The 25,275-nt window shown below is 37.5% G+C and overlaps 1 protein-coding gene and 1 non-coding gene across 6 annotated transcripts in view; one reads left to right on the forward strand and one right to left on the reverse strand.

Moving 5' to 3' along the window:
* The window catches only part of CTNNA2 (catenin alpha 2), a 1,077,601-nt gene that overhangs the window by 932,962 nt on the left and 119,364 nt on the right, over positions 1–25,275 (reverse strand). For all 5 annotated transcript variants that reach the window (XM_032410576.1, XM_032410575.1, XM_032410577.1 and 2 more), the window contains exon 2: positions 7,912–8,018. In XM_032410576.1, the coding sequence (XP_032266467.1) occupies positions 7,912–8,013 (102 nt within the window). In that variant the 5' untranslated portion in view covers positions 8,014–8,018. The remainder of the gene's footprint in view (positions 1–7,911; positions 8,019–25,275) is intronic.
* Positions 21,907–22,009, forward strand: LOC116636515. Its single transcript, XR_004300357.1, has one exon. It is a non-coding gene; the product is annotated as a U6 spliceosomal RNA (small nuclear RNA).

Consider the following 25,275-nt stretch of genomic DNA (forward strand, 5'->3'; position numbering starts at 1 on the left):
TAACCTTGAATCTCATGAATAAACCATGAATTAAGGTGGTTCTCAATAATGATATGCTCCAGACAGATGGGTATCATGAGACCTCTTTTGGTAAATTCATACATTAAATACTCTATCTTGTAAACTGTGTAAGACAGAGTATGGGATAGCATAAAGAGGCACACACTGGCTTAAGCCTCAGAAGTTACTTCATTTCTGAGTATGTTTATTTCTAGAATAATTTTCAGTTTAAATCCCCTGATTTTAAATTTAAATCTCATGATTTCCTAATTTTAAATGCACTGAGGAAATTAACTATAGTTGTGAGTCACACAGATGACTCCTTTAAGAAGACTTAATATCAAAAAAAGGAGAAAATCAAGTATTTTTTTAAAGTATAAATTTAAATTTTAAATTTTAATAATAGTTTTAAGTGTATGACGTTCTAATTACTTACTTTTGAAATAATTAATTTTTGAGTACAATTTTAAAGGACCTAACTATAGAAGTCACTAGGGCCTAATCTAAAAGAGGCCCATAGACATTACTCAAAATAATACTGGAAATGATTAAAGAAAGGTCCTCTTCTTAGGAGGGTCTTTCCCCATTACACCTATTTAGAACAGCTCATTAAACATCAATGGTATTCTTTTTTTTCAGATGCTTATTGTGATTTAAGTTGCAGATTCATCTTTCTAAAAGGAAATAAGGAACTAAATTCCAGCAAATTCCATTCTATCCTATTGTGATGGACTGAGTTTCATTAGCTTGCTGAAGTTGAATTCCCAATAACTTTAGAGGTTCCTGCTTTAGTAATCTTTGATTAAATGTAACACACAATTTATTCTTTTCTAAACCTGCATTAAAATATTTTTCTAAAGAAAATATCTAATGAATCCCTATTTTATACATGGTACCCATTCTCTAATAACTGGAAAGCCATTACTACCAGGTAGTAAAGAACACAGCATTAAGAGCAAACCTGTAGCAGGATAACATCAGACACTTCATCAATCACTTTAATGCACCATCTCATGTATCCCTTCAATAATCCTGTGTGGTACAAATTATTACTCTCTATAATTTACACTTGGTGACACATTAAGTAACATATTCAAGTTATCATTGGGAATCCTGTACTTATAATCAAGCCTTCTTGACTTCAAAGCTTGTGCATACATAACCTCTACTTCAGTGGCATGAAAGTAATTACAAATTTTCATGTTAAAAACTACAAAATTAATACCCATTTTATATAGGAAAAATAATTGCCCTTATATATTTTTTCAGTTAAAAAGAGAATATTTTCCTGTTTTGATTTCTAGCTGCTAAGAACAAATGGAAACTTTATTTTTTTTTATATTTATCTTCTATCTAGTCACCTAACCCCATTCTCATATTAATTTTAATTACATCATAAAAAGAGTGTTTTCTCTGCCCTATTCCTATGTTTACATGGTACATTCCTTTATTTTAAAAATTTGATCCCATTCTTATTTAGACTTTTTAGTAGAAATAAGTGCAAAATTCTATCAAATGTCTTTTTAGCATCTAATGGTATAATCAATTGAGCTACTAAAATATTTTTATTTATTTCCTCATACTAGGCTATCCTTATATTTCTTAAAAATTTCCTATTTTGTAGGGATGCCTGGGTGGCTCAGTCGTTAAGTGTCTGCCTTTGGCTCAGGTCATGATCCCAGGGTCCTGGGATCAAGCCCCCAATAGGGCTCCCTGCTCTGCGGGAAGCCTGCTTCTCCCTCTCTCACTCCCCCTGTTTGAATTCCCTCTCTCTCGCTGTGTCTCTCTCTGTCTAATAAATAAATAAAATCTTTTAAAAAAATTTCCTATTTTGTTATATATATGTTGATCTTTGAACATACTGCTGGATGGTACTTACTACATTTTATGAATTTTTTTGGTTTTTTGGTGTTTTTTTGTTGCATTTAAATTCAGAAATGATATATAACCAACATTATCTTTTTGTAAAAAAAAAGTTTTTAAAAATATCTTGAATTTTTAATGATAAAATTATGATTCTTCAAAAAATGATTGAGGAGTTATCTTTTTCTATAGTTGAAATGGTAATTTAAATAACATTGTGATTATCAGTTCTTTAAATGTCTAATAATATTTAGCTATGCATCCATCTGTTCTGGTGCTTTTTGATAACAGATCTTCAAATAGCCTTCCAATATTTATATGGCTTATTCCAGTTTTCCAGTTCCTTCTGGATATACTGTGGTGATTTAAATTTTTCTAGGAACTTATTTCCTTCCTGTAGGTTTGCATGTTTCATCAGAGAAGAGCTGCATGTAATAGTCTACTATGCTTCTTTTACCCTCTCTGTTCCTGGAATTAGTTATGCTCTCTCATTCAAAATCCTATATATTTTTCTTTATATATTTTCCATAATTTGTGTGTTGAGGATTGGCCATTTCAAAGAACAATCAAATTTTGAATTTATTTAATCACTTTAAATTTTATATTCTATTTTACTGATTCCAGTTTCCATTGTTAACTAAATTCTGTTCTAGTTTCTCTTGATGTTCTTTTTCTAAGTTCTTAAGATGAACACTTAGGTTTTTTTTGGTTTTTGTTTTTGTTAATAAAAAAGACATTTAAGGGATGCCTGGGTGGCTCAGTCATTGAGCGTCTGCCTTCGGCTCGGGTCATGGTCCCAGGGTCCTGGGATAGAGCCCAGGTCCGGCTCCCTGCTCGGTGGGAAGCCTGCTTCTCCCTCTCCCACTCCCCCTGCTTGTGTTCCCTCTCTTGCTGTGTCTCTCTCTCTGTCAAATAAATAAATAAAATCTTTTAAAAAAAAAAGACATTTAAAGCTAAAATTTTGTACTGAGCACAGTTTTTATTGGGTGTGTATATTTTGTTAGGAAGACATCATTTTTTTCATTAACTCATATATACTTTGCATTTCCCTTTGGTTCTAAGAGTTATCTAAGAGTGTTTCCTAATTTCTACTATATTATTTTTTAGTTTTCTAATAAAATTGCCTAATCAGGTATTTTAGTTTTCTAATAAAACTTAGTATCACAGGATGTGGCCTATTAAAAATTTTTACTTTTTAGAATTTATAAAAAATTTGGGCATCTTGTTCAAGGACTAAACTTTCTAAGATAAATCCTTTCTCATTTGAAATTTCATGATTTCCATAATGTAAAAATTATCCAAAAAGGATCTTGCCGTTTTGACATTGTAAGATAAATATGCAGCCTCATATACATTATGATTAAAATGAGATAGTTTTGCATATTTTAAATACTTATCAACAGTAAATTTCTAATGTCATTTTTCTTATGACAGTGAATGAATTTTACTGAAAACCCTTAATTCCTGGTATTTATTTCATTACTTATCTATCCTTATCAGAAAACTAGGATGGTTATAAGCATACTGCATCACTGAATACCACTATGAACTTTATTCAATTCATAAAGGGGCATGTGTGAGTGTGTGTGTGTGTGTGTGTGTGACGCAAATAGGGCCTTGATTTAGTTTTCTTTCTCAGTTCCACCTTTTTAAAAAAATGCTGAACAGGAGTTTATAGCCAGTATTTTCTTATCTCTCCTTTCTGATACATATGCCCTTCAAAGGTCAACAATCACATCAGTCCTAACATTAAGGCTTTATTCTAGGGGAGGGAATGCTTAGTCTTGATAGCAGAGCCATAATATTAGAGGAAATAATAGAGAAGCTTGTCTGAAAAGTCATGTTTTTGAAAGAATCTCTCTCTCTAAGTCAGGGTAGGAACACTGAAAAGAAAGATAAGCCATATAGATACCAGAAGATATTAAAGGGATACTAAGACTCATTACAGTGCTAAGTCACTGTGTGAAATTCAAGAAGGGTTTTACATATTCTACTGTATTAAATGAACAAATATGAATTAGACATTTAACTGTCCTAACTTTTAATAAATGTTTTTAATGCATTGCCTTTATCTGACAGAATTTAGGTACGTATATATGGAAAAAATAATTTTTAATTATAATCTTAGATATACTGTTCTATAGATAAGAGAAATATGAGCAAAATACAAATACATGAAAATTTTAAGAAATGAAAGATAGTTTACGGGTAATATTTTGTTTTCTTATGCCAGATTCATTTATATCCTTCTCCTTGACTTACACAGTGTTGGATAACGGCTAACACAAGCCTGAATATATAGCCATCAAAAACCAGAAAAATGGAAACTATATTTAATCAATTATACCAGTCATTGTGTTTTAATTACTGTGTTTCATTTACTCCGTAAGATAAGGATTAAATTTAATATTGATATGTAATCTGAAGGTAAAATTCTGAGGCTAGAAAAAGACAGTCTGCTTTTAACTAGGCTGAAGGAACTACATTTCAGACCAAATTGACCTGACTCCAAAATATCTCCTAAGCCAATCTTTCTCAAGCTATCTACGATGAAAAGCCATATTTTTGTTATTCCAATACATCATAAACCAAAGCACTATAAAATACAACAAAATGAATGATTCAAAAATTTAAAAAAATAAAAAATACAAGTCTAAAATTACTCGATTCAACATACATAAAATTATTCTGTAAAATGGTCATAAAAATTTAAAAGCACTTACTCTCAGTTTCTGTGCTTATTGCAGACAACAAACAATTCATGCATAGGCCTTAGTCTACAGACCATAATCCAAGACAACATAATCCCATATCTAAGAGCCATTCAGGAATAAGTGTTTCTCAAAGAAATTTTCATAGAGCTAACAAGAGTCATGATCAACTGAAAAATATGCATAAATCTAATGAAACATTTCAACAATTACATACAAAGATATCCACTTCCTATACCCGAAAACTTGTGAATGTGTTATCTTCAATAACAAAGGGACTTTGCAGATGTGATTAGTTTAAAGATCTCAAGAGGGAGAGATTATCTTAGAATATCTGGGTGGCTCCAATGTCATCACAAGGGTACTCATAAGAGAGAAGCCAGAGAGTTAGTCAGAGGAAGAGGTGAGATAGTAGAAGCTGAAGTCAGAGGCAGAGAGATGTGAAGGTGGGATGGTGCTGGCTTTAAAGAAGGATGAAAGCACCACAACCAAGAAATGCAGGTGCACACCAGATGCTGAAAAAGGAAAGGAATGCCCTCCTTAAGGAACACAGTCCTACCAACACCTTGATTTTATGAGTTCTGACCTCTGAAACTATAGAATAATAAATTTGTGTTGTTTTAAGCTACTCGGGTTGTGGTAATTTGTTATAGTGGCAATTGGAAACATACAGATTTTAGTTCTTGGGAGTAGGGTGCTGCTATTACAAACACCTAAAAATGTGGAAGTGGCTTTGGAATTGATAACAGGCAGATGCTAGAAAAATTTAAAGAATTTTAATAGAAAAATCCAAGATTGCCTTGCACTGACTGTTAGTAAAAACAGGGATAATAAAGGCCTTGCTTGCAAGGACTCAGAAGGAAGTGAGGAGCATGGTAGAGAAAGCCTCTTATCATCTGAGAGGATATCTAAATCATTATAAAAAGACTGTAGAAACACAGGTGTTAAAGAGATGCTAGGGAAGGCTCAGAAAAAAATGAAGAACATGTTACTAGGAAATGGAAGAAAGAGTGACAGAAAGCTTGGATGGATTGTATCTTACAGTTATGTGGAAATCAGAATTGTACAGGATGAACTTGGATATTTAGTCAAGAAGTTTTCTAAGCACGGTGTTGAAGGAGTGCCCTGGTTTCTTCCTCCTGCTTATAGTAAAATGTGAGAAGAAAGAAATAAATTGAGAGAACTGTTAAGCTAAAAGAAACCAGGACTTGATGATTTGGAAAATTCTCAGCCTATGTAAATTGCAAAAGGCATAAAATTAGAAAACTCACTCTCGGGAAAGTACGCTCTGGAGAGAAAGCCAGTTGCATGTCTAGATAACCTTTGGCTTGTGCCTTGGAAGGACTGAAAGCTCAGAGTATTCAGTCATACAGAGTGCTTCTTTGAAGAGATTAGGCATGTAATTCCTGGATGGCTTTGACCATTTCAGCAGAGGCCAAAAATGGAGATGGGATTATCTGGGAATGTTCTGTGAAGTAGCCTCTTTTCTAATAGCGTCAATCCTAGAGACAAATGGGAGAACCACAGGTTTCTTAAGAATGTTCTATCAGGGGGCGACTGGGTGGCTCAGTCAGTTAAGCATCTGCCCTCACTCAGGTCATGATCCCAGGGTCCTGGGATGGAACCCAGTGTCAGGGCCTGCTTCTCCCTCTCCTTCCTGATCGTGTTCTCTCTCACTATCTCTGTTTCTGTCTCTCTCTCAAATAAATAAATAAAATCTAAAGAAAAAAAAAAAAAGAATGTTATATCAGTAGAAACACTGCCAGTTGTTCCCAAGCTTTCCAGTCTAAGGGAATTTGCCCAGCTGGATTTCTAAATTGCTTGAGGAAGAATTGATAATCCTTTTTTTCCTTCCACCTTCTCCCTTTTTAGTGGGACTATCTGTACCTATTCTCTTATGCCTGTGCATCTTATCCCAATGCATCCCGGGAACATATATATATTGTTTTCTAGTTTCACAGGTAACAGATGGAGAGGAATTTTGTTCAAGAATGGATTATAACCAGAACCTTACCTACACCTACTTTAGATGATTTAGATGAAAATATTTGGAATTTTTAAGCTGATGAAATTTTGATGAGATTTTGGACTTGAAATGATTCTATAATAGGTTGAGATTTTAGGGAATCTGGGGATGTGGTGAATGTGTTTTCCATGTAGGAAGGATGTGAATTTGGGGGTGGACAGAGGGCAGACTATGTTGAGCTGAATAATGACCCCCAAAGATGTCCATGTCCTAATCACTGGAAACTGTGAATATGTTATCTTAAATGGCTGTGATTTGGTTAAGGATCTTAAGATTATTCTGGAGTATTTCAGTGGGCCCAATGTAATCAGAAGGTCCTTCTAAGAGGGAGGTGTGAGGAGAGAAGCAGAGGTCAGAGTCACAGAGAGATTTGAAGATGCTACATTTCTGGCTTTGAGTATGGAGGACGGGGTAGAAGAAGGCAAGTGGACTTCAGAAGATTCAAAAGACAAGGAAGGACATGCACTCTGCCAGAGCCTCTACAAGGAATGCAGCTCTGCCAACACCTTGACTTTAGGATTTCTGACCTCCAGAACCATAAGATAATAAATTTGTGATGCTTTAAGACACTAAGTTTGTGGTAATTTGTTATAGCAGCTATAGGAAACCAGTATGAAAAACCAGTAATTGAATTTAAATTTAAAAAAATAATAATGAAAAGAGGAAACAAAAAAGAAATTTCTACTTAATTTGGCACAATATTTCCCTAAAAATACACCATAAAAATCTTTAATTTTCACATTCCGTGTATTTCTGAGTTTAATATAGCAAAGAATATGTGTCATAAGATACTAAAAATTAACTTTTAAAAACTTAAATTCTGAGAATTTTTTTTTCTGTTGACAGCCACCTGTGGAGATGTGGCAACTGTGACAACAAAAAAAAATGGAACATTTCATTTTTCCAACATGATAAATTCTCCATTTTAAACTAAAGAAAAGTAATATACTTTGCTCTTAAATAGTCAATACAGTTCTTCCCACTGTACATTAGCATCTGAAAGTGAGCTAGGAATGGTTTATTTAGACTTGAATTCATTACTAGGAATGAGAGCCCCATTCACCAAGGCCCCTCTTTAATTATCTCATCAACCTAATTTCAAAAATCATATGATGAGTTTTTAAAAAGGCACTTCAAATGTTATTGGGCAATAAAACTGTCCAGAGTTCAGGCAGTAACATATCTTCAGTATTTAGCATTATGGCATGATGTATTATTCACTCTTAGCGATTTCGAAGTTTTTTGAAGAGTCATGATATAATCACAATAGAAACATATACAAGTAACGAAGTGTTTCAAATCATCCCTTACCTGTGTAACAAGTGGCTCCAAAAGCCTCTCCACTGTTAGTGTCCGTATTTCCAAACTTTTGGGGTCCCATTTTAAAATGATAGGTGAAGTTGCCGAAGTCATGCTCCCTATAGAAACACACATTACTGGTAAGAAATAATAATTACTGAAATAATCGGTTACCTTGGGGGTTCAAAATGAATGTCACCAAAACTCAGAACATAATTGAAGATTATATATCTTGTTGAAACTCATCAAATTAAAGATGGGGAAATCAGAACCAGAACTATGTAAGGCAGTGATGTTGGAATCACATTAAAAACTGGGAGCTCCTAAGGACACCTATATATGTTAGACAAACTACTGGGATTCAACTGGTATGGAAGTATTTTACTCACTCAATATTTAGTACATACATCCATCTGCCAAATGCTGAGAAAGAGTTGGACCTTGACCCCAAGTAGTTTATGGTTTCAAGGTAGCGAGACCCAAGGTAGGCAACAATTATGCCTCAGTGTGACCCATTCTATGACCAAGGAAAGCAGAGGGCTATGCAAAAACTGAGAAAGGACACCAAAGTCAGTCTGGGAGACCAACCAAGACTTCCAGGAAGCACAGTAAATCCATCATGATCACCACATGAGGGACCTACGTCATAACAAAATCCTACTTTGTTTTCTTCACATCATAACTGACCACTGAGGATATTATACTCCCTGTGGCAGCTGAGTTTCATTCTCTTAAATAGGAAGGACATTTTGCAAAATGAGTGGTGATGGTTCTGAAACTTAGCTTGCTGCTATTTACATGCTCTCTGATTACTCACTGCATTTACATTCTTGTCCCATAAAATTAGTGTCTGATAAGGTTATTTATTTCATTCTAAAGCAATCCTCTCCTACCTAAGAAACATTGATGTGCGGGTAGCAGCCTCCCACATATCAAGCACAAAATATGGCCCTGGCCTCAACAGAATAAATTACACATTCTATCAGGTGTGTGTTGTTCAGTGAGAAACTGACTGCTCTTTGCTGAATATATTTCAACAACTAACCACTGGACAAGCAACCTTAGAATGTACAAACTAAATCTGAATCATTTGCTTTAACACCACTATAAATCAAACTGTTCATAGCTTTTCTCTTCTTTTGAGTCAATGTCCGCACTCCATTCCATCCTTATAAATCAATGTAGATGATTATTTCTATTAGAATTAACAGTACAAAGAAGGTCTGTCACAATAGGCGCATGCCTCTTTACTGCACTGCTATGGCAAATAGACCCAACAAACTTGCTTTGGGGGGAAAAAAGGCAAAGACACAGTGTGCTGGTATTTTACCTCTCTCCAAATGCCATGTTTTAAATAAACCAAGCACAGCGATCCAACCATAGACAGATTTAGATTTGTGTTCCTTCACAACAACAATAGTTGGCACAGATAAGCTGCCTGTCCTCCAAAAACCTAAAAACACTTTACACATTTCCCATTCACACTACCAACTGCCAAATGGTAGCTCTGACATGCACAGAATTCTGCTGCTGGGCAGCACACCTTCTTGTGCTGTGGAAGGATGAAAATGCCAGATGCGTTGTGCATGCACACGATACCACTGTCCCTACTTCGGCCAGATCTACCTAAGTGATCTTGGCCCAGTACCTATGACACAGTTATTGCAAATTTCTGGGGAGGTTCTCTGAAAGCCTTTTTCAAGCTCTGATGGAATAATGAGTAGCAAAATAAATGATGATGTACAAGGAAGTCCTGTATGGAAGCTGGATAACTAGCAGCGAAGTCATTTTAACACAATAGTGAAAGGCACTAAGTGAGACTGTGTAGCAAATTGTCATTGTTACATGAACATGCTTCGCATATAAGCTCGGGGACCAAGGAAAGCACATAAAGTCTTTTATGGATGTTCCAGTGCAAAACTGTAAAGAAATGGCATTCAAAATATGCTGAGGTGAGAAACAAAAATGCTAGGACAATCACATCAGAGACACTAGCATGCAGCAGGCAGAAATGGGAAACACTGAACAAAGACCCCAAGCCAACTGTAAGCCAAGAAGCAGAGTTAGAGCCTTGTGTCCTAAAGGTCGCATAGTCCTTATAAATCTAGACATGAAAGGATAAGAGTTGCTGGGCAAAACACTTGACTTAATTTATTCTTTTGGGGATTAATCTTTTCAGCCACTTCTTGAGACACAGGTAAGATTCAAAAGCAAAAGGCAAGGAAAGGTTACATGGTATTAATTTGTTGAAGAGGAAAAACCTACTCATAGAAATTTTCAATGGTCTTTTTTCCAGCCATTAAGCTTTTGATATGGTTTGGACTGAAACTAGGAATTCTGCCCCTACCCTACAATATTTTCATAATTTGGTTTAATATCCAAATTAGCAAGGACCAAGCACGAGGGATAAGTACTGCAAAATCTCTAGCTCATAGCCCAAGATGTTGATATGTAAGATTCTCATTGCATTGCGTCTGAGGAGCATCCTAGCTTCAAGTTAGCTATTGAGCATGAGGTAGAAGAAGGTAAGAAGCTCCTTTGACTGCCCTACCTGAGCTGGTATAATCCTTGCAATCTATTGTTTCTAGAAGAAGAGTTTGCGTCCTGCTATTTGGGACAAACACTTGATTGCTTTCTATTATATGTACTAGCACTTGTATTACAAACATTTTCCCCATCAAAGCCCTTAGATTGCATAAACCAGAAAAAAAAAAATGATTCTATTTTACATTAATGATCATAACCTTAGTCTTCTAGATTCAACTATTGATGATCTTCCCCTTCAATGCTCCCGACCGAGAGTGTCATCCCACCTGTGCTTTCAATATTTATAAATTCAGAAGAGCAAAGAATACATAATCTTTGAAGGTAGATCAAATGATTATTAGGTAAATAGTCAATCCCCCCCTCCATCCCTCACCTCCATGAAAAGAGAATACTTCCCCACTTCACTGATATTGGGCTTTGGGCAGTGGAATGTTAGGAAATATGATCTGAATAGACCTTTGAAATATGCTTGTGTGGTTAGACTCATCCTCTTGTGCTACTGTCTCCTGTACATGATGAGAGTCACGTATAGCCCACTGGTTCAAAAAGTAAGAAAGACATATGGAGCAAACCTGAATCCAAGCTGCAGCTGGAGCCCAAACCAGCTGAGCCAAGCCTGGTCAGACAGCTCCCAATCAAACCACAGAAACAGGATCAAGAATTAAATGCTTGCTATTGTATATCACTGAGAGTTTATCATTAACTCTTATTCGACAATACCTAACAGAATGATAGCAAACAGACTTTTGTTTGAATCAAAGCCCTATAATTTATCAACAATGTGATGTTGTCCAAATTAAGTAATTTGGTAATTCTTCCTGAGTCTCAGTTTCCTCAAATGAAAAACCAGGATAAGTGTTTTATAGGGTTATTGTGAGGATTAAATAATTTAGTAGATAGAAAACATTTCTGGAAATATTACTACTGTTTTTATTCTCCAAACTTTAAGTATATTATTCTGGCAATTTTTTTTTTTTTTTTTATCTCTAGGAGGAATAGGGAAGCACCCACTAAAAATAAAGATCCAGATTGACACTCCTCTGAGTGGAACAACCAAATTGACTCAAATGAGAAAGCCAGAGAACAAATCAAGTGTTCAGTCACACACACCTGCCTTCCATCTTTCCAAGGATGGAATGACACATTGTCTCAAATCCACACTACATATCTGTACAATTAATGTAGTCTATTTTGCCCCCAAAAGAGATTCTCTGTAAAGCAAATACATTTTTTCAATCTTTAAACTCAAAGGAAAAAAAAAAAAAAACATTTATTTTACTTGCTTTTGGTAAGGAGACTTAGAACATTGACTGGACACAGTGAAAGAATAAAAAAGAGGCATTGTAACAAAAGACAGCAACGTTGATTTCTTCCATACATCATGATTTTATAAGCCCAAAAACAAGCTCTTAGCAATTTATTTAATCTCTGAGAAGATTTTTTTCTTGAACAGTATCAAAATATCAAACTGTATATCCATGAAAGGTGCCAACATGGTCTGTAGGGTAGTATCTTACATAATATCAGACTCTCTCCGTGGGGGTAAAGAAGAATCATGGACCAGGATGCTAGCAACCATTTGTCACTCACAACAGAAAAAGCAAAACCTGACAAAAAGAAAAGCCAGAGTAAAACGAGGTCACTTATCAACAGCCAAGGGTCAAGTGCCTTGTTTCTTTGGACCATGTCCTGATAGAAAATTCCTCAAGGTCACCTATTCCAGGGAATGAGCCTTCATATGACAAATATGTTAATGGAGTATATAATTCACCACAGAGATTTCCCTTTCCAGGCATTCCTGGAAAACGTCTTTTGAACTCTCTGCCTCAGCTTCCCAAGTCCTCACCATGCCTTCCACTGTTCTTTTGCAAAGCAGTCCAGGATGCTTTCCAGGTGCCTGGGAGGCCACCCAAACCTGCCTTCCCTCCATAGGGCTCCAGCTTCAGATTCTCTTCACAAATCTTTCTCTTCACCAACACTAAGCACCACTGCCAAAAAACTGTGAGGCTTTATTCAATGATAAGCTAACTTTGGTTGACAGGCAAATTCAGAAGAAGTTAATGACTAATAGTGGGGTTTATTCACCTATTCCACACCTATGATATTGAGTCAATTACTTAACCTAAGCTTCAGTTTCATTGCTGTAAAATAAGGATGGTAATACTCTGACATACTTCATGAATTTGTTCTGGAAATCAACCAAACAATTGCATATGCAAAAAGTGCTGGTTTTACTTCTTTGCATGTTGTCTGTGTGAGTGTCCAGATCAAGACGTCCATTGAGGTGGGGACCCATGGAGATCCTGTAAGGCAAGATGGTTATAAACAAAGCTTTGTTAAGAAAGTAAAATATATTTAAAAAAAAAAAGAAAGAAAGTAAAAGATACGAAAAGGAGATAATTTTCTAAATTTCTTCAGCATTTCAAGAATCAAGCCTAGCAGGCCCCTGGGTGGCTCAGTTGTTAAGCGTCTGCCTTCGGCTCAGGTCATGATCCCAGGGTCCCGGGATCAGGCCCCACATTGGGCTCTCTGATCAGCGGGAAGCTTGCTTCTCCCTCTCCCACTCTCCCTGCTTGTGTTCCCTCTCTCGCTGTGTCTCTCTCTGTCAAATAAATAAATAAAATCTTCAAAAAAAAAAAAAAGAATCAAGCCTAGAAACACTGAATCATAATGTTACTTTCATGAGTAATAACAATACTGGCTAATGACCTCACATGATCATTATCACCCATTTATACATAGGGAAACAAAGGTATAAAGTAGTTAAGAAACTTATCCAAGGTCACAAAATTTGTACCTAAATTGCCTGGATTTAGCATCTGTGCTTACAACTACTATGTGTTACTGTTTCTAAAGAAGAATTCCTAGGATAAGTTTAATGCCAGCAGCACTATCGGACTTCTGAACTAGGGAGGAAGATGGAATATGGACAGAAATGGAAAAACCTAGGAGCTAGCCTCTCCGGAGGACAAGAGGAAGAGGGGAAGAAGAGGGACAAAAAGGAATGCTACATAAGGGAGACACAAAAGGCAGGTGCCCTGATGCACATGTGGAGCCCACGGGAAGTGTGGCTGCACTTTCCAGTGAGACAAAGCTGGTCCTGAGTTCGGTTTCCTCCAGATACCTTTGGTTCCTTGAGGCAAGAATGGGATGAACACAATGAGGCTGGCCCAGCTAGTGAGCAACATAACACCCTGGCAAAGCCAAGAGAAAGACCCTGCGATGAGTCATACCAAGTAAACAGAATTTTGACCCCCATGACCTTGGTCTCCTTGTGTTCCACTTGTGAACAGGTTACATTACATGATAAAGGGGACTCTGCTGATATAATTAAGGTCATTAATCACTGAATCTTAAAATAGGGAGATGATCCTATATTTATTTAAGTGGGCCTAGTGTAAAGCTGAGCCCTTAAAAACAGCATTCTCCTGGCAATGGGTAGAAAAGGAAGTCACAGAGATGTAGCAGACCAGAATGTAGGTGAAGCAGGTGGGGCAGAAGAGGATGGGGAGGTGCGGCAAAAGGATGTCACGTGGGGCAGAAGAGGATGGCAGAAGGATTCAACCCACTGTTACTAGATGCAGCCATATAGAAAACAGGAAGAGGGATATGGGTAGATTTTGAGAGCCAGGAGCTAAGAGTGGGCTCTAAATGAGACCTCAGTACTACAGCCACCAGGTATTGAATTTGGTCAAAACCCTGAATAAAATTTGAAGTGGATTCTTCCCCAGCACCTACAATAAGGAACACAGCCCTTCAACACCTTGGTTTCAGTCTTGTGAAAGACTGAAAGACCTCTAAGCAGAGGACCCAGCCAAGTCCACCTGGGCTTCTATCCTTCAGAGACTATGAGATAATAAATCTGTGTTGTTTTCAGCTGTTATGTTTGCGGTAAGTTTTTAAGGCAGCAATAGGTGGCTCTCAGATTCGTGTGTGATCACAATTACCTGACATACACAAACTGCTGGGACCTATCCAGAGAGTTTGAGATTCATCAGGTCTGGGGCGGGACTGAGAATTTGCATTTGGGGGGTGTGCATTTTTAATAAATTGTAACAAATTTCCAGATGAAGCTGATGCTACTGGTTCAGGAATCACACTTTGAGAACCACTGTTGTAAACAGACCATAACCATGCATTCCAGCAGGGGAGCAGGGATCAGGAACACACAGGATAGCTCTGTGGAGACCCAAAGACCAGTAATAATACCACTTCTGTTACTATTACAATTACCACTCTAATCGTTGTTGCTATTATACCTTTCTAAAAGGCATTTACACTTTTTAGGGGATCCAATGCCTTGAAATGATTCTTAACAGGAAAGTAGAATGTCATATTTAAATCACATGTGGTTTTTCAAACCACACGTGAACCAACCCCCAATCTCCCAAAAAGTTCCAATAGTTTCCCTCAGGAGACACCTTTTCTTCTTAGAATCACAGCCATTGTAGTGGTCACTGTGAAGAATGTGAAGTAACAGTAGGAGAGAGTCACCCCCCTCAGTTCACCAGAAGCAGAAATGAAGGTCAACCAATACTTGCTTAATAGAGAATAAATGTTTCTAAAGAAATGGTGTTCCTAAATAAATTGAATTATTTGAGGGCTATAAAAATGTCACTCATATGTGGAACTTAAGGAATAGCACAGAGGACCATAGGGGAATGGAGGGAAAACTGAATGGGAAGAAATCAGAGAGGGAGACAAACCGTGAGAGACTCTGGACTCTGGGAACCAAACTGAGGGTTGCAGAAGGGAGGGGGTGGGGGGATGGCGCAACCAGGTGATGGTATTGAGGAGGGCACGTGCTATGATGAGCACTGGGTGTTATATGCAACTAATGAATCATTGAACACTACATCAAAAACTAAAGATGTACTATATGTTGGCTTACTTAATATTAAAAAAAAAAAAGTCTCCCAAATATTGTATCTGAAACACAACAGTAGTTCTAATTTTCTGTCGTTAATAAAAATACCCCCAATATCCAGGTACCCTATTGTAAGAGGGGCTATTTTTTTTTTCTGGAGTTGAGGACAATATGTGTGTATGTAAATATCACAGGCAAGAGTAGAAGATAAGAAACAAAGACAGGGAAGGATATTGAAGGGTATCAAAGGGTTATTTGATAACCCTTCAAATATCCCTAGAAAGTAGTGTTGGGGTTAATGTAGTGCATGAAATCAGCCATAATACCTGGCTTGGTAAATTGTAACTCGAGGCCACTGGGGGCAGGGAAGGTTTCAAAGAAGGGCGTAGGCCTTTGGAATGCCTAGGCCTGCATGACCACTCTAGCCTAGGAATGCCGGAGGGAGTTGCCTTCCCCCAAAGCTTTCTTAGCCCAAACAGTCGCCCTGTGATCTAAGAGATGTATGCATTGTCCCCTAAGCTATGTTTAGCAGAACTGGTAGAACACGCAGATTAGCATATCGTATCTTTCCGGTAAACAGATCCTCCTAGTTCCAGTAAGACCCCTTGTCACACATCATGTGCTTGAGAAACAGTGATAAAGATTTATGATTATCCTGAAGGACCAATAAAGGCGGGAGCAAAGAAGAGCACAGGCTCTTCGTCTGTGAGTGTTGAGACCCTTGCCTTCTCCTCTCTTTCACAATAAAGTTTGGAGTCATCTTTCATCCGTCGGTACAGGGATTACTGGCCATTCCTGGCAAAGTAGAAGTCATACTGATTCCCTCCAAAATATACTCTGCTGCAATGGAACCAGGTTCAAATGGCGACAGGGGAGAGTGGTATTGGGCACTCTTCCTGTGGTATCTGGTGTAGAAATAGCCTGGCCTAATGGTTTAGCTATGGTAAAGTCTTGCTTATTTTTCCTCCATTAACTTTGATCAGTGTAAGCTCATTTCCTCTTATTTTGACTGCAAAGAGGCAGCATATTGACCATCGCTGTCCTCTACATAATAACCATTCAAAGCCCTGGCTCAGTGAACTGAGAGATGACCCAAGATGCAAATCACAGGTGCAATTATAGGATCTATCACCATTTGTATTCAAAATTGAAGTGATATGTAATTTCCAACTGTTCTTCCCTATTTGCAGTTATCTGGGGGGTGGGGCAGTTAGCTCTGCGGCTATTAAAGCAAAGTTTAACACTACACTTCAGTATTACAATATCTGCAAGACCTTTATTTATGGTTAAGTCCATACTTCTTTTTTTTTTTTTAAGATTATTTATTTATTTGACAGAGAGAGAGACACAGCGAGAGAGGGAACACAAGCAGGGGGAGTGGGAGAGGGAGAAGCAGGCTTCCCGCCGAGCAGGGAGCCCGCGATGCGGGGCTGGATCCGAGGACCCCAGGATCATGACCTGAGCGGAAGGCAGACGCTTAACGACTGAGCCACCCAGGCGCTCCAGTAAGTCCATACTTTTTTTTTTTTAAGATTTTATTTATTTGCGAGAGAGAGAATGAGAGACAGAGAGCATGAGAAGGAGGAGGGTCAGAGGGAGAAGCAGCAGGGAGCCCGATGTGGGACTCGATCCCCGGACTCCAGGATCATGACCTGAGCCGAAGGCAGTCGCTTAACCAACTGAGCCACCCAGGCGCCCCAAGTCCATACTTCTTAACAAAACATTTAACAAAAGAAATGCTATGGAACAAAAATATCATTCTAATGCTTTCAAAAGGCTGTAATAACACTTCATGTCTAAGCATAAATGCCTACTAAAAGATACCTTAACATTTTTTGAAAATACTATTATATTCTCTTCAGAGCCTGTTATTTCTTCTACCCAAATAAACAAAACTTCACCAAAAAACAATATATGAAGAAAGCTCCACAGCCTCAAGACTTTCAGAATGACAAGTTTAGACTAATAATATATAGCCTATAGCCTGCTGATTAAAAAAGAAATAATCATGCCCATATCTTACTGAAATGGGTTTTTATATGTACAAAAGCATACTCATAAAATTTAAAACTATGTGCCAACTTAACAGAAATTCACTCCTCCTGGAGTATGCTAATAGAAAGTCAGTACTTTGAAATTTAAAATGAAAACTCGTATCTGTCAAATTCATTTCCTTATTTTCACTGCATTCATAGTCTCATCATTTAAACTCATTGTGGAGCAAAAAGAAACTCAATCTACTCCTAAATTATGGCTTGTTTTCCATTTGGGTGTAAAAATACGTGACATGCAGGTAGGCACTGCTTACTCTGTATGCTCTGTTAGATTTCCAAAGTCTCAAAAAGGATTAAGTTTTTCTAAACAAAATACACTTGACCAAAGGGAAACATTTTTCTACCTATTATCATTCAGCAATGATATAATTCAGATTTGGGAAGTAGATTCCAAACACTGAGAATAAGACTATTAATATTTTAGATATTTGGAGGAAGTATTTTTATATAGTCCAAAAGTAACTTCAAATTATTTAATAGAAACACAGCTTCTTTGGCAATTAATTTATTCTATGTCCTTCTAACCTCCTGTAAATTAGAATTCCAGATGCAACGATTATATAACTCTTATCTTCACCAGAATCTCAACATTTCATATTCAGACTAGAGCAAAATAACCACCAAACTGCTCTTTTTATCTTCAGTCACTTTAATATAATTCAGTCCAAACTAGTCATCTGATACACTTCTTTTCTAAGAGATCAAAATGACTGCTTCATTCTCTTCCCCAAGAATTTGCAAGTCTTCCTTGTAGCATGGCTTGGTACTCCCACTTTCTGACCATGGTCTATTGGATCTTATTTCTTTAACAAAAATCTGTTTCCATCAGGTTTGGACCACATTATGACGCCTGGTTCGTGCCACTTCCCAAAGCCCCCACCTCTTTCTCATCATCCAGCATGCAAATATTGACAACCTCCCACTTCATTTTTTCCCAAACCCCTAAACTGCTACTGGGTTTGCAGTCAGTAACAGAAGAGCTTACTGTTTTCTAAAGTGGCTCATTGTTTAAAAACGGACATTAGTTTTTACATCATGCACTTGGTTATAAACTCATTAGGGCACAAATCAAGTTTTTTACTTCTTCCCTTTTTTTTATTTAATTTATTTTTAGAGAGAGAGAGAATGAATGGGAGGGGCAGAGGGAGAGGGAGAGAGAATCCCAAGCAGACTCCATGCTGAGCAGAGTCTGATGTGAAGCTCTATCCCAGAACCCTGAGATCACAACCTGAGCTGAAACCAAGAGTCAGACGCTTAACCGACCTTTCCACCCAGATGCCCCCTACTTCTTTTCTATCATCTGTAGAATAAGTAGGGTGTTAGGTCTATGGCCTTCAAAAATGTTTGATTAGGTATGCACATATAATATAAGATTCAGATAATTATCTTTTTTCCTTTTTTTTCAAATTTTTATCATTTTTTTAATCTTTTCGATAGTTGAGTCCATTTCCTAGATAGTAATAGGTTTAAAAATATCTTTTAGACACAGTTTTATAGAGATATTCTTTGCTCAGTACTTCCTAGCAACCTAAAACAAGAAAGATTTTGGTATTGTTTAGAAAACATAATTTATATTCAGGATTCTTTGACTTTACATATTTAAAAAATATATAGTTTCAGTGCTTATTTTAACTGTATCACTAGTTTTTAGTTATTATGTTTTAAAACTGGGTTTCATTTTTGTTTAGGAAAAATCTTGGGGCTTCCTTCACCAAACTAGTGAGGTGTGCTTTGATATTTCATTCGCTGCCAAGTTCCACTGGAGGAACTTTTTGCAAAGGACTGTAGAAGCCCTACAGGTGGGAGCACAGTATCTTCTAGGAAGTCCTTCTTCTCTTCACCAGCCCAAACTGCCTTTTGCCCCCAAGGCCCTGTGACTTGGCTTTTTTCTGAATTCCATTGTATTCCATCTAATCAGAATGCCTACTACACAATATTTAATTTGAATACAAATTGCCTGTGTTGTTGGCTATTTGCTTTATATAAGTTTTTGTCCTCTCTAATACATTCAGGGACAGGGATTCTGCCCCTTTCATAATGATTAGCACAGCGTTGGTTATTTAGGCAAGAGGTTATGAGGATTCGTGGAATTGATTCTGCCAACTTCAAGTCTCACAATCACACACGGAAGATGACTATACCTAAATTATAATACTAATACTCTTATGCAGGGTTTTTCGACTGAGAACACATCACTTTAGATGCCAATTGTCTGAAAGCAAGGTGTTTCAGACCTGCTTAACGCTCACTGGTGAGGTGAGCATTGCTCTGCCTCATCAGATTGCAGAAACAGAAACCGTTCCTCAAGGGAGGAGTGCTCAGAGATGAGCTCAGCTGAGGATGAGCATCTCTAAGACCATTATCTTCCCATTTCAACAGGGCACTTGGATCAGGTGATAGAGAGGTAACCAACAGCACCTCTAATTTTTGTACATACCGATGGATTAATATTGAATAGTCTGTGCAACAGAAAAATGGGGAAATAATCAATTCCTTTTTGATTTGCTGCCAGAAAAGTGCTCGAAACAAAAATGCACCAGATTATGAAAAAGCATCCAGCAACTCGAGGATAGTCAAGAAAACAAAGTAATCATAATATTAAGATATGATATAAAAAAATAAATGCAGGTAAGAGCTTAGGTAAGAGCTATTTTAAATTAAGTGATTATAAGAATACTTAATTAGTACTCAAGGACTTGTATTTTTTAAGTAAGCTCTAGTGAGTTACTACATTTTATTTTAAAAGTCAAAGTTAAATCTGCAAGTGTGCTGGTGAGTTAATAAGGAATTAAGTTGCAGAAACTCAGAAATTAGCGAAGCCTTCTACCCCCGCCTCTTTCAGTCTCCCAAGTGGAAGTGGCTTATTCACCAGGTCTAATGTAAACAGAGAGTGTTGTGCATCCAGTGGGAACTGTCATGAATGGGAGATAATTCTTCTACATTGTTATCCTTGCCCCTTTCTATTGAATTGTCAGTCTTGAAGTCATAACACATACAACAATCATATTTGCTTAGAATTCTTTTGTGGCAAGGGTTGATAGCTGAGCACCTGTGGTACTCAGCATATATGCCCCCTGATAAATCACCTTGTTACACTTGTTGATAAAATCATATGTGAAAAACAGATACAATAAACCAGGTTTCCTTCTGGTCAGAAGCATAACTATGTGCTTACGAACCAAAAAATACCTCAGGTGATATGCTTTTGTAAATACAGAAATAAAATGTACAATGGCATTTAGGAAATGCATATGGGTTTCTGTTAAGTCTGCACATTGCAAGGTAGTAATTCTTCCCATTTAGTTCCTAATTTCACAACACCAAAGATTTCATTGAAAACTCCTGGCCACTGGCCAAAGTTTATTATCATTATTTATAGCTTTATGTTCCCATCATCAAATCCTGGGCTGCTGGACTGAATGGGAGCCCTTGATCACTGGGAGAGACAAGATGTGTGCGAGAGAGCAATGTGTGAGGTCACCAGGACATGCTGAGCAGCCACACTGAGCAGCTGTAATTCAGGTACTTCACATATACCATTTTATACTGTCTCAGTTCTCTGAGGTCAATATGATCACATCCCCGTTTTACAGATAAGGGCACTAAAGCACAAGGTGTTCAGTCATTTTCCCAAGGTTAATAGAATTTAACCAAGATTTGTTCCAAATCTGTGGGGGTTTTTTTTCCCAACATGCAATGCAACTTCCCTAGGTTAAATACTTTACTTTTCAGGTAGTTAAGTCTCAGGGGGCAGACAAGTTAAGAAAATATATCTTCAGGGAGCTTCCCAGAAATATAGGGATAATAAATCCCAAATAGATTATAAAAGGTAACTAAAACATTTGGGGGATGTTCCTGACCTTTCAGTTTGTCAGAGAAAACAAGACCTTTCTAACATTCATCTCTTGGCACCACTCTCAGGACACAAGTGAACCGATGATGGATATGATCCAATATGGCAGTTCTTTGTTTCATGCATGATCCAAAAGTCTTCAGCAAATAACTGAATACATGTGAGTATAAGCCATTTCATTCCAAGGTGACCAGAATCACCTCAAGTAACCATCTGCAAGCTATTCAACATCTTTTTCCACTCTCATCTCCTTCCCAATTACCTTATTATAAGATGGGGCTTGTTTCCGCCTTCCTACCTACATCTCATCTTTTCCTGCCTTCTAAGGCATCCATCACTCCGTGAATTACAACCTCTCCTTTGTATCCTCAATTTATCCCCTTTTTCTGGTTCCCTCAAGTCAGTGAAAAGTCTTATCCAAGCAAAAAACAAAAACAAAACCCCCTCAAACCAGAAATCAAACAAAAACACCCCTTTCCATCCTCTTCCTCTCTTGGCATTCTGTACTTCCTGTCCCTTTACAGCCTGGCTTCTGGAAAGGGTGGTCTAGGATGCTTTTTCCATTTTCTCACTACCTACCCATTCCCCATCCCACAACAATCTGGCTACTGCCCTCACCATTCCACTGAAATTAGCCTTGCAAAGTTACAAATGATCTTCTAGTTGCTTAATTCAATGGACAACATGTGCTTCTCCAGCTTATATACTAAAATTGGAAAGATGTGGAGAAGATTATCATGGTCTCTGGGCAAGAATGATAAGCAAATTCATGCAGTGCTTCATATTTTTATAGTAGGAACTCATTTTGTTATATATAGACATATCTGGATATAGAGAATATATTTGCATAAAGAAAAAGTCTGGAAAGATACACATCAAAATTTTAGCAGTAGTTATGCTGGGCGATGGGATTTAGGGCAATTCTTAAATTATACATAATTATACATATATATATATACGTATGTTTTCACCATACATATGTGTGTATATATACATAAATATTTCAACTTACATAATGATTAGATATTTCTTATCTAAATAAAAATAAATATATCACCTCAAAAGATCTAGTGATCCCTTTTCAGTTCTTACCTTATTGGACCTCTCAGCAGTGTTTAATAGGATTATTACTCTTCTCTTTCCTTGGCTTCAAGAATACCACTCTCCCCTGCTCTTTCTCTACCCTCTTGGCATCTTGTTCTTAGTCTCTCCCTTTTCTACACACAGTCTCGGGGTGGCCTCATTCATGTCAGGGGCTTACCTGACGCTGAAAACTCCCAACTCTATTTCTCTAGCTCAGGATTCCTGCCTGAGTTCCAACCTCCTATATGCAATCAATTACTAGGTTTCCAGACACTTCAAAGTGAACTCATTCTCCCCCTGCCGAATTGGTCCAACTCCTATAGTCATATGTCAGTGAACAGAACCACCATCTACCAAGCCCTGTCAAAAATGAAGTCATTTTTTATTCCTTTCCTTTTTCTTACCTCCTGTATCAAAAAGCTCAAGTCTAAAATAGTTCTATCTCCCATATTTTACAAACATCACTTCTTTTTTCCTCTATCCCACTGTCTTAATCAAGGCTCTCATCATTTCTTCTTTAGGTCATTGAAACAGCCTCTTGACTGTCATATTGCCCTTAGTCTTAGCCCCCTCAAATCCCTCCTCGGTTCTTCAGCCTTTGTGGTTTTTCCAAAATACAAATTACATCATGTCACTCTGTGTTGAAAAGCCTGTGATGACTCCCATTGCCTAAGGATAAAGTTCCAATTATACTTATTGTCCTCCAGTATAGACTTATTACTCAGCAACCATCTTTAGTCTTTCTGAACTCTAGATTTGGTGAACTGCTAGCTCTTCTCCAAACATTCCATATTCTCTGACACCTCTAAGCCTTTGCTCATGTCACTCCATCTGCAAAAAAGCTCCTTCCCTGTTTTCTTAACTTGATTTAGTCTCAGTTATCCTTTGAGACTCAACTCAGGCTTCGTTTCTTGATGTGCTCAGACCCACACTTGCTCTCAGAGCACATTTGCTTCCCTCTACTGGGCTATAAACCACACTCTACTTTAATTGTTCACTCATTTGTCTCTTTCACAGTAGAATGTTTAGCTCCTTGAGGCAAGGATTGTGAATTTAGTATTTTTTTGAATATACACATAAGTAAATGATTGGCATACAAAAGGCAACCACTTCCCAGCTGATGTGATGAGGAGGAGATACAAAACAAGGTCTCTTGAACAAATTTACCCATGAGATACTACAGTGTCATTCTTCAAAAGTCACTAAAGTAAACATAAGTACATCTAATGGTATTTGTTCAACCCCTATACTGACAGCTTAAAGAGCTCAAAATTCAGGAAGAGCTCCAGGAAAAAAATTCAGAACTTGAATTACAGCCATTCTTACTGACAAGCATAAGGTCTCTTAAGCTGGCACTTTGCTGCAGGAATGCCATGATGTAATGCAAGGAACACAGCACACAAGTGAGAAAAAACAGTTTCTAGTTATATCTTTACTTTCCAGCCACCCAAATGATTCTCTTGGCAAATCACCTGCTTCATCTGAAATTATAGGGCAACACCTTCACAGGCCTGAAAGAACCAGATGGTCTTCTGTATTCCCTTTAGCACTAAAATAAATAATTACAACATTTCCATGAGAATGCTTTTCAACAAATTATTTTCAGCTCTTATAATACAAACAAGATGATCTACTAACTATATATGATTATTGGGGGGCTTATTTAAGTTAAGAAGTCCCTTAAGGACTACCAAGTAAGCTTTTTAACTAAATTTAAATACCGTGTTTCTCACACTGGTATTACTGATCTCACAACAGGAGAGCATGGCTTTATACTGGCTCTTCAATACTAGGGAGAAATTACCTGTCATCAATGGACCTTGGTCCACACTCCTCCCTCTCCTCTGACCAAAGACAGGCAAGAACAAAATGCTCCTTTGACTAGATGGGAAACAGAGGAAAACAAATGGCCTCTCAAGTAACATTGAAAACAGAATTATATTTAAAATAGAAGATAATTAATATGGAAATACCACATCTCACAGACATCTTCCTCCACTAACCCCCTCAAAGCCTACTGCTCTTTCTCTTAAACACAATCTCAATTCATTCAAATATCATGTATCCACAGGTTTGTGTTAGGTCTGAATCTTTTTCCAGCCCAGGAAAGAGAATTATAATTATCCCATAACAATTATGTGAAGATCCAAGTCAGCCGGGGACTTCTGAGGAAAGGTTTTCCTGGAGAATTGGCAGACATGTTATTCGCCCCCCGTCCACTATTGTAACTATACATGACACTATTGCATCCATTTGTGACAATGAGGGGAGATAATAACAACAGCTGAGGATACAAATAGGAAGAAGGAAGGTACTTTGGTCTTTTATGACAGTAATACATTCAATTAACCAAGACTGAAACCATCCTGTCTTTAGAAATAGTAGATATGATTTGATATTATTTGCAGCCAAAATCCTTCCGATGGATAAAATACTACTGATTATTTCAAAAAGCTCTCCTTGTGTTGAAATCCGTGGACTTGCCCTACATATGAAGAGGATGGCAAACTATAACTGGCAGGCTAAATCTGCCCGTGAACTACTTTTGTAAATAAAGCTTTATTGGAACACAGCCATTCTTTTTTTGATTGTCTGTGGTTGCTTTCCTGCTGTAACAGCCGAGCTGAGTAGTTGTAACAGAGACCATGTAGCCCACAAAACTGAAAATATTTAGTATCTGGCTCATCACAGAAAAAAGTTTGCCAGCCCCTGTTCTATACCAGCAGATCTCAGCTAGGAGCTGTATCACTCAGCAATATTTCCCAGGGGCCATTCTGGATGTCCTGATCATTGTGAAGTTCTACAGGACCAGGGTTTAATGCTGTGCAATGTTAAAGTTCTACACAACAAAGGATACCCCCACCCAAAATGCCAATAGTGATCCTGTTGAGAAATACTACTCATATTCACTATGATAAGCCTTAACTGTGTGCCATACCTTGGGCCACATGAATTGGATTTTGCATTGCACC

Source organism: Phoca vitulina, unplaced genomic scaffold (genome assembly GCF_004348235.1).
Source record: "Phoca vitulina isolate PV1807 unplaced genomic scaffold, GSC_HSeal_1.0 scaffold12, whole genome shotgun sequence".
Taxonomy (NCBI): Eukaryota; Metazoa; Chordata; class Mammalia; order Carnivora; family Phocidae; genus Phoca; species Phoca vitulina.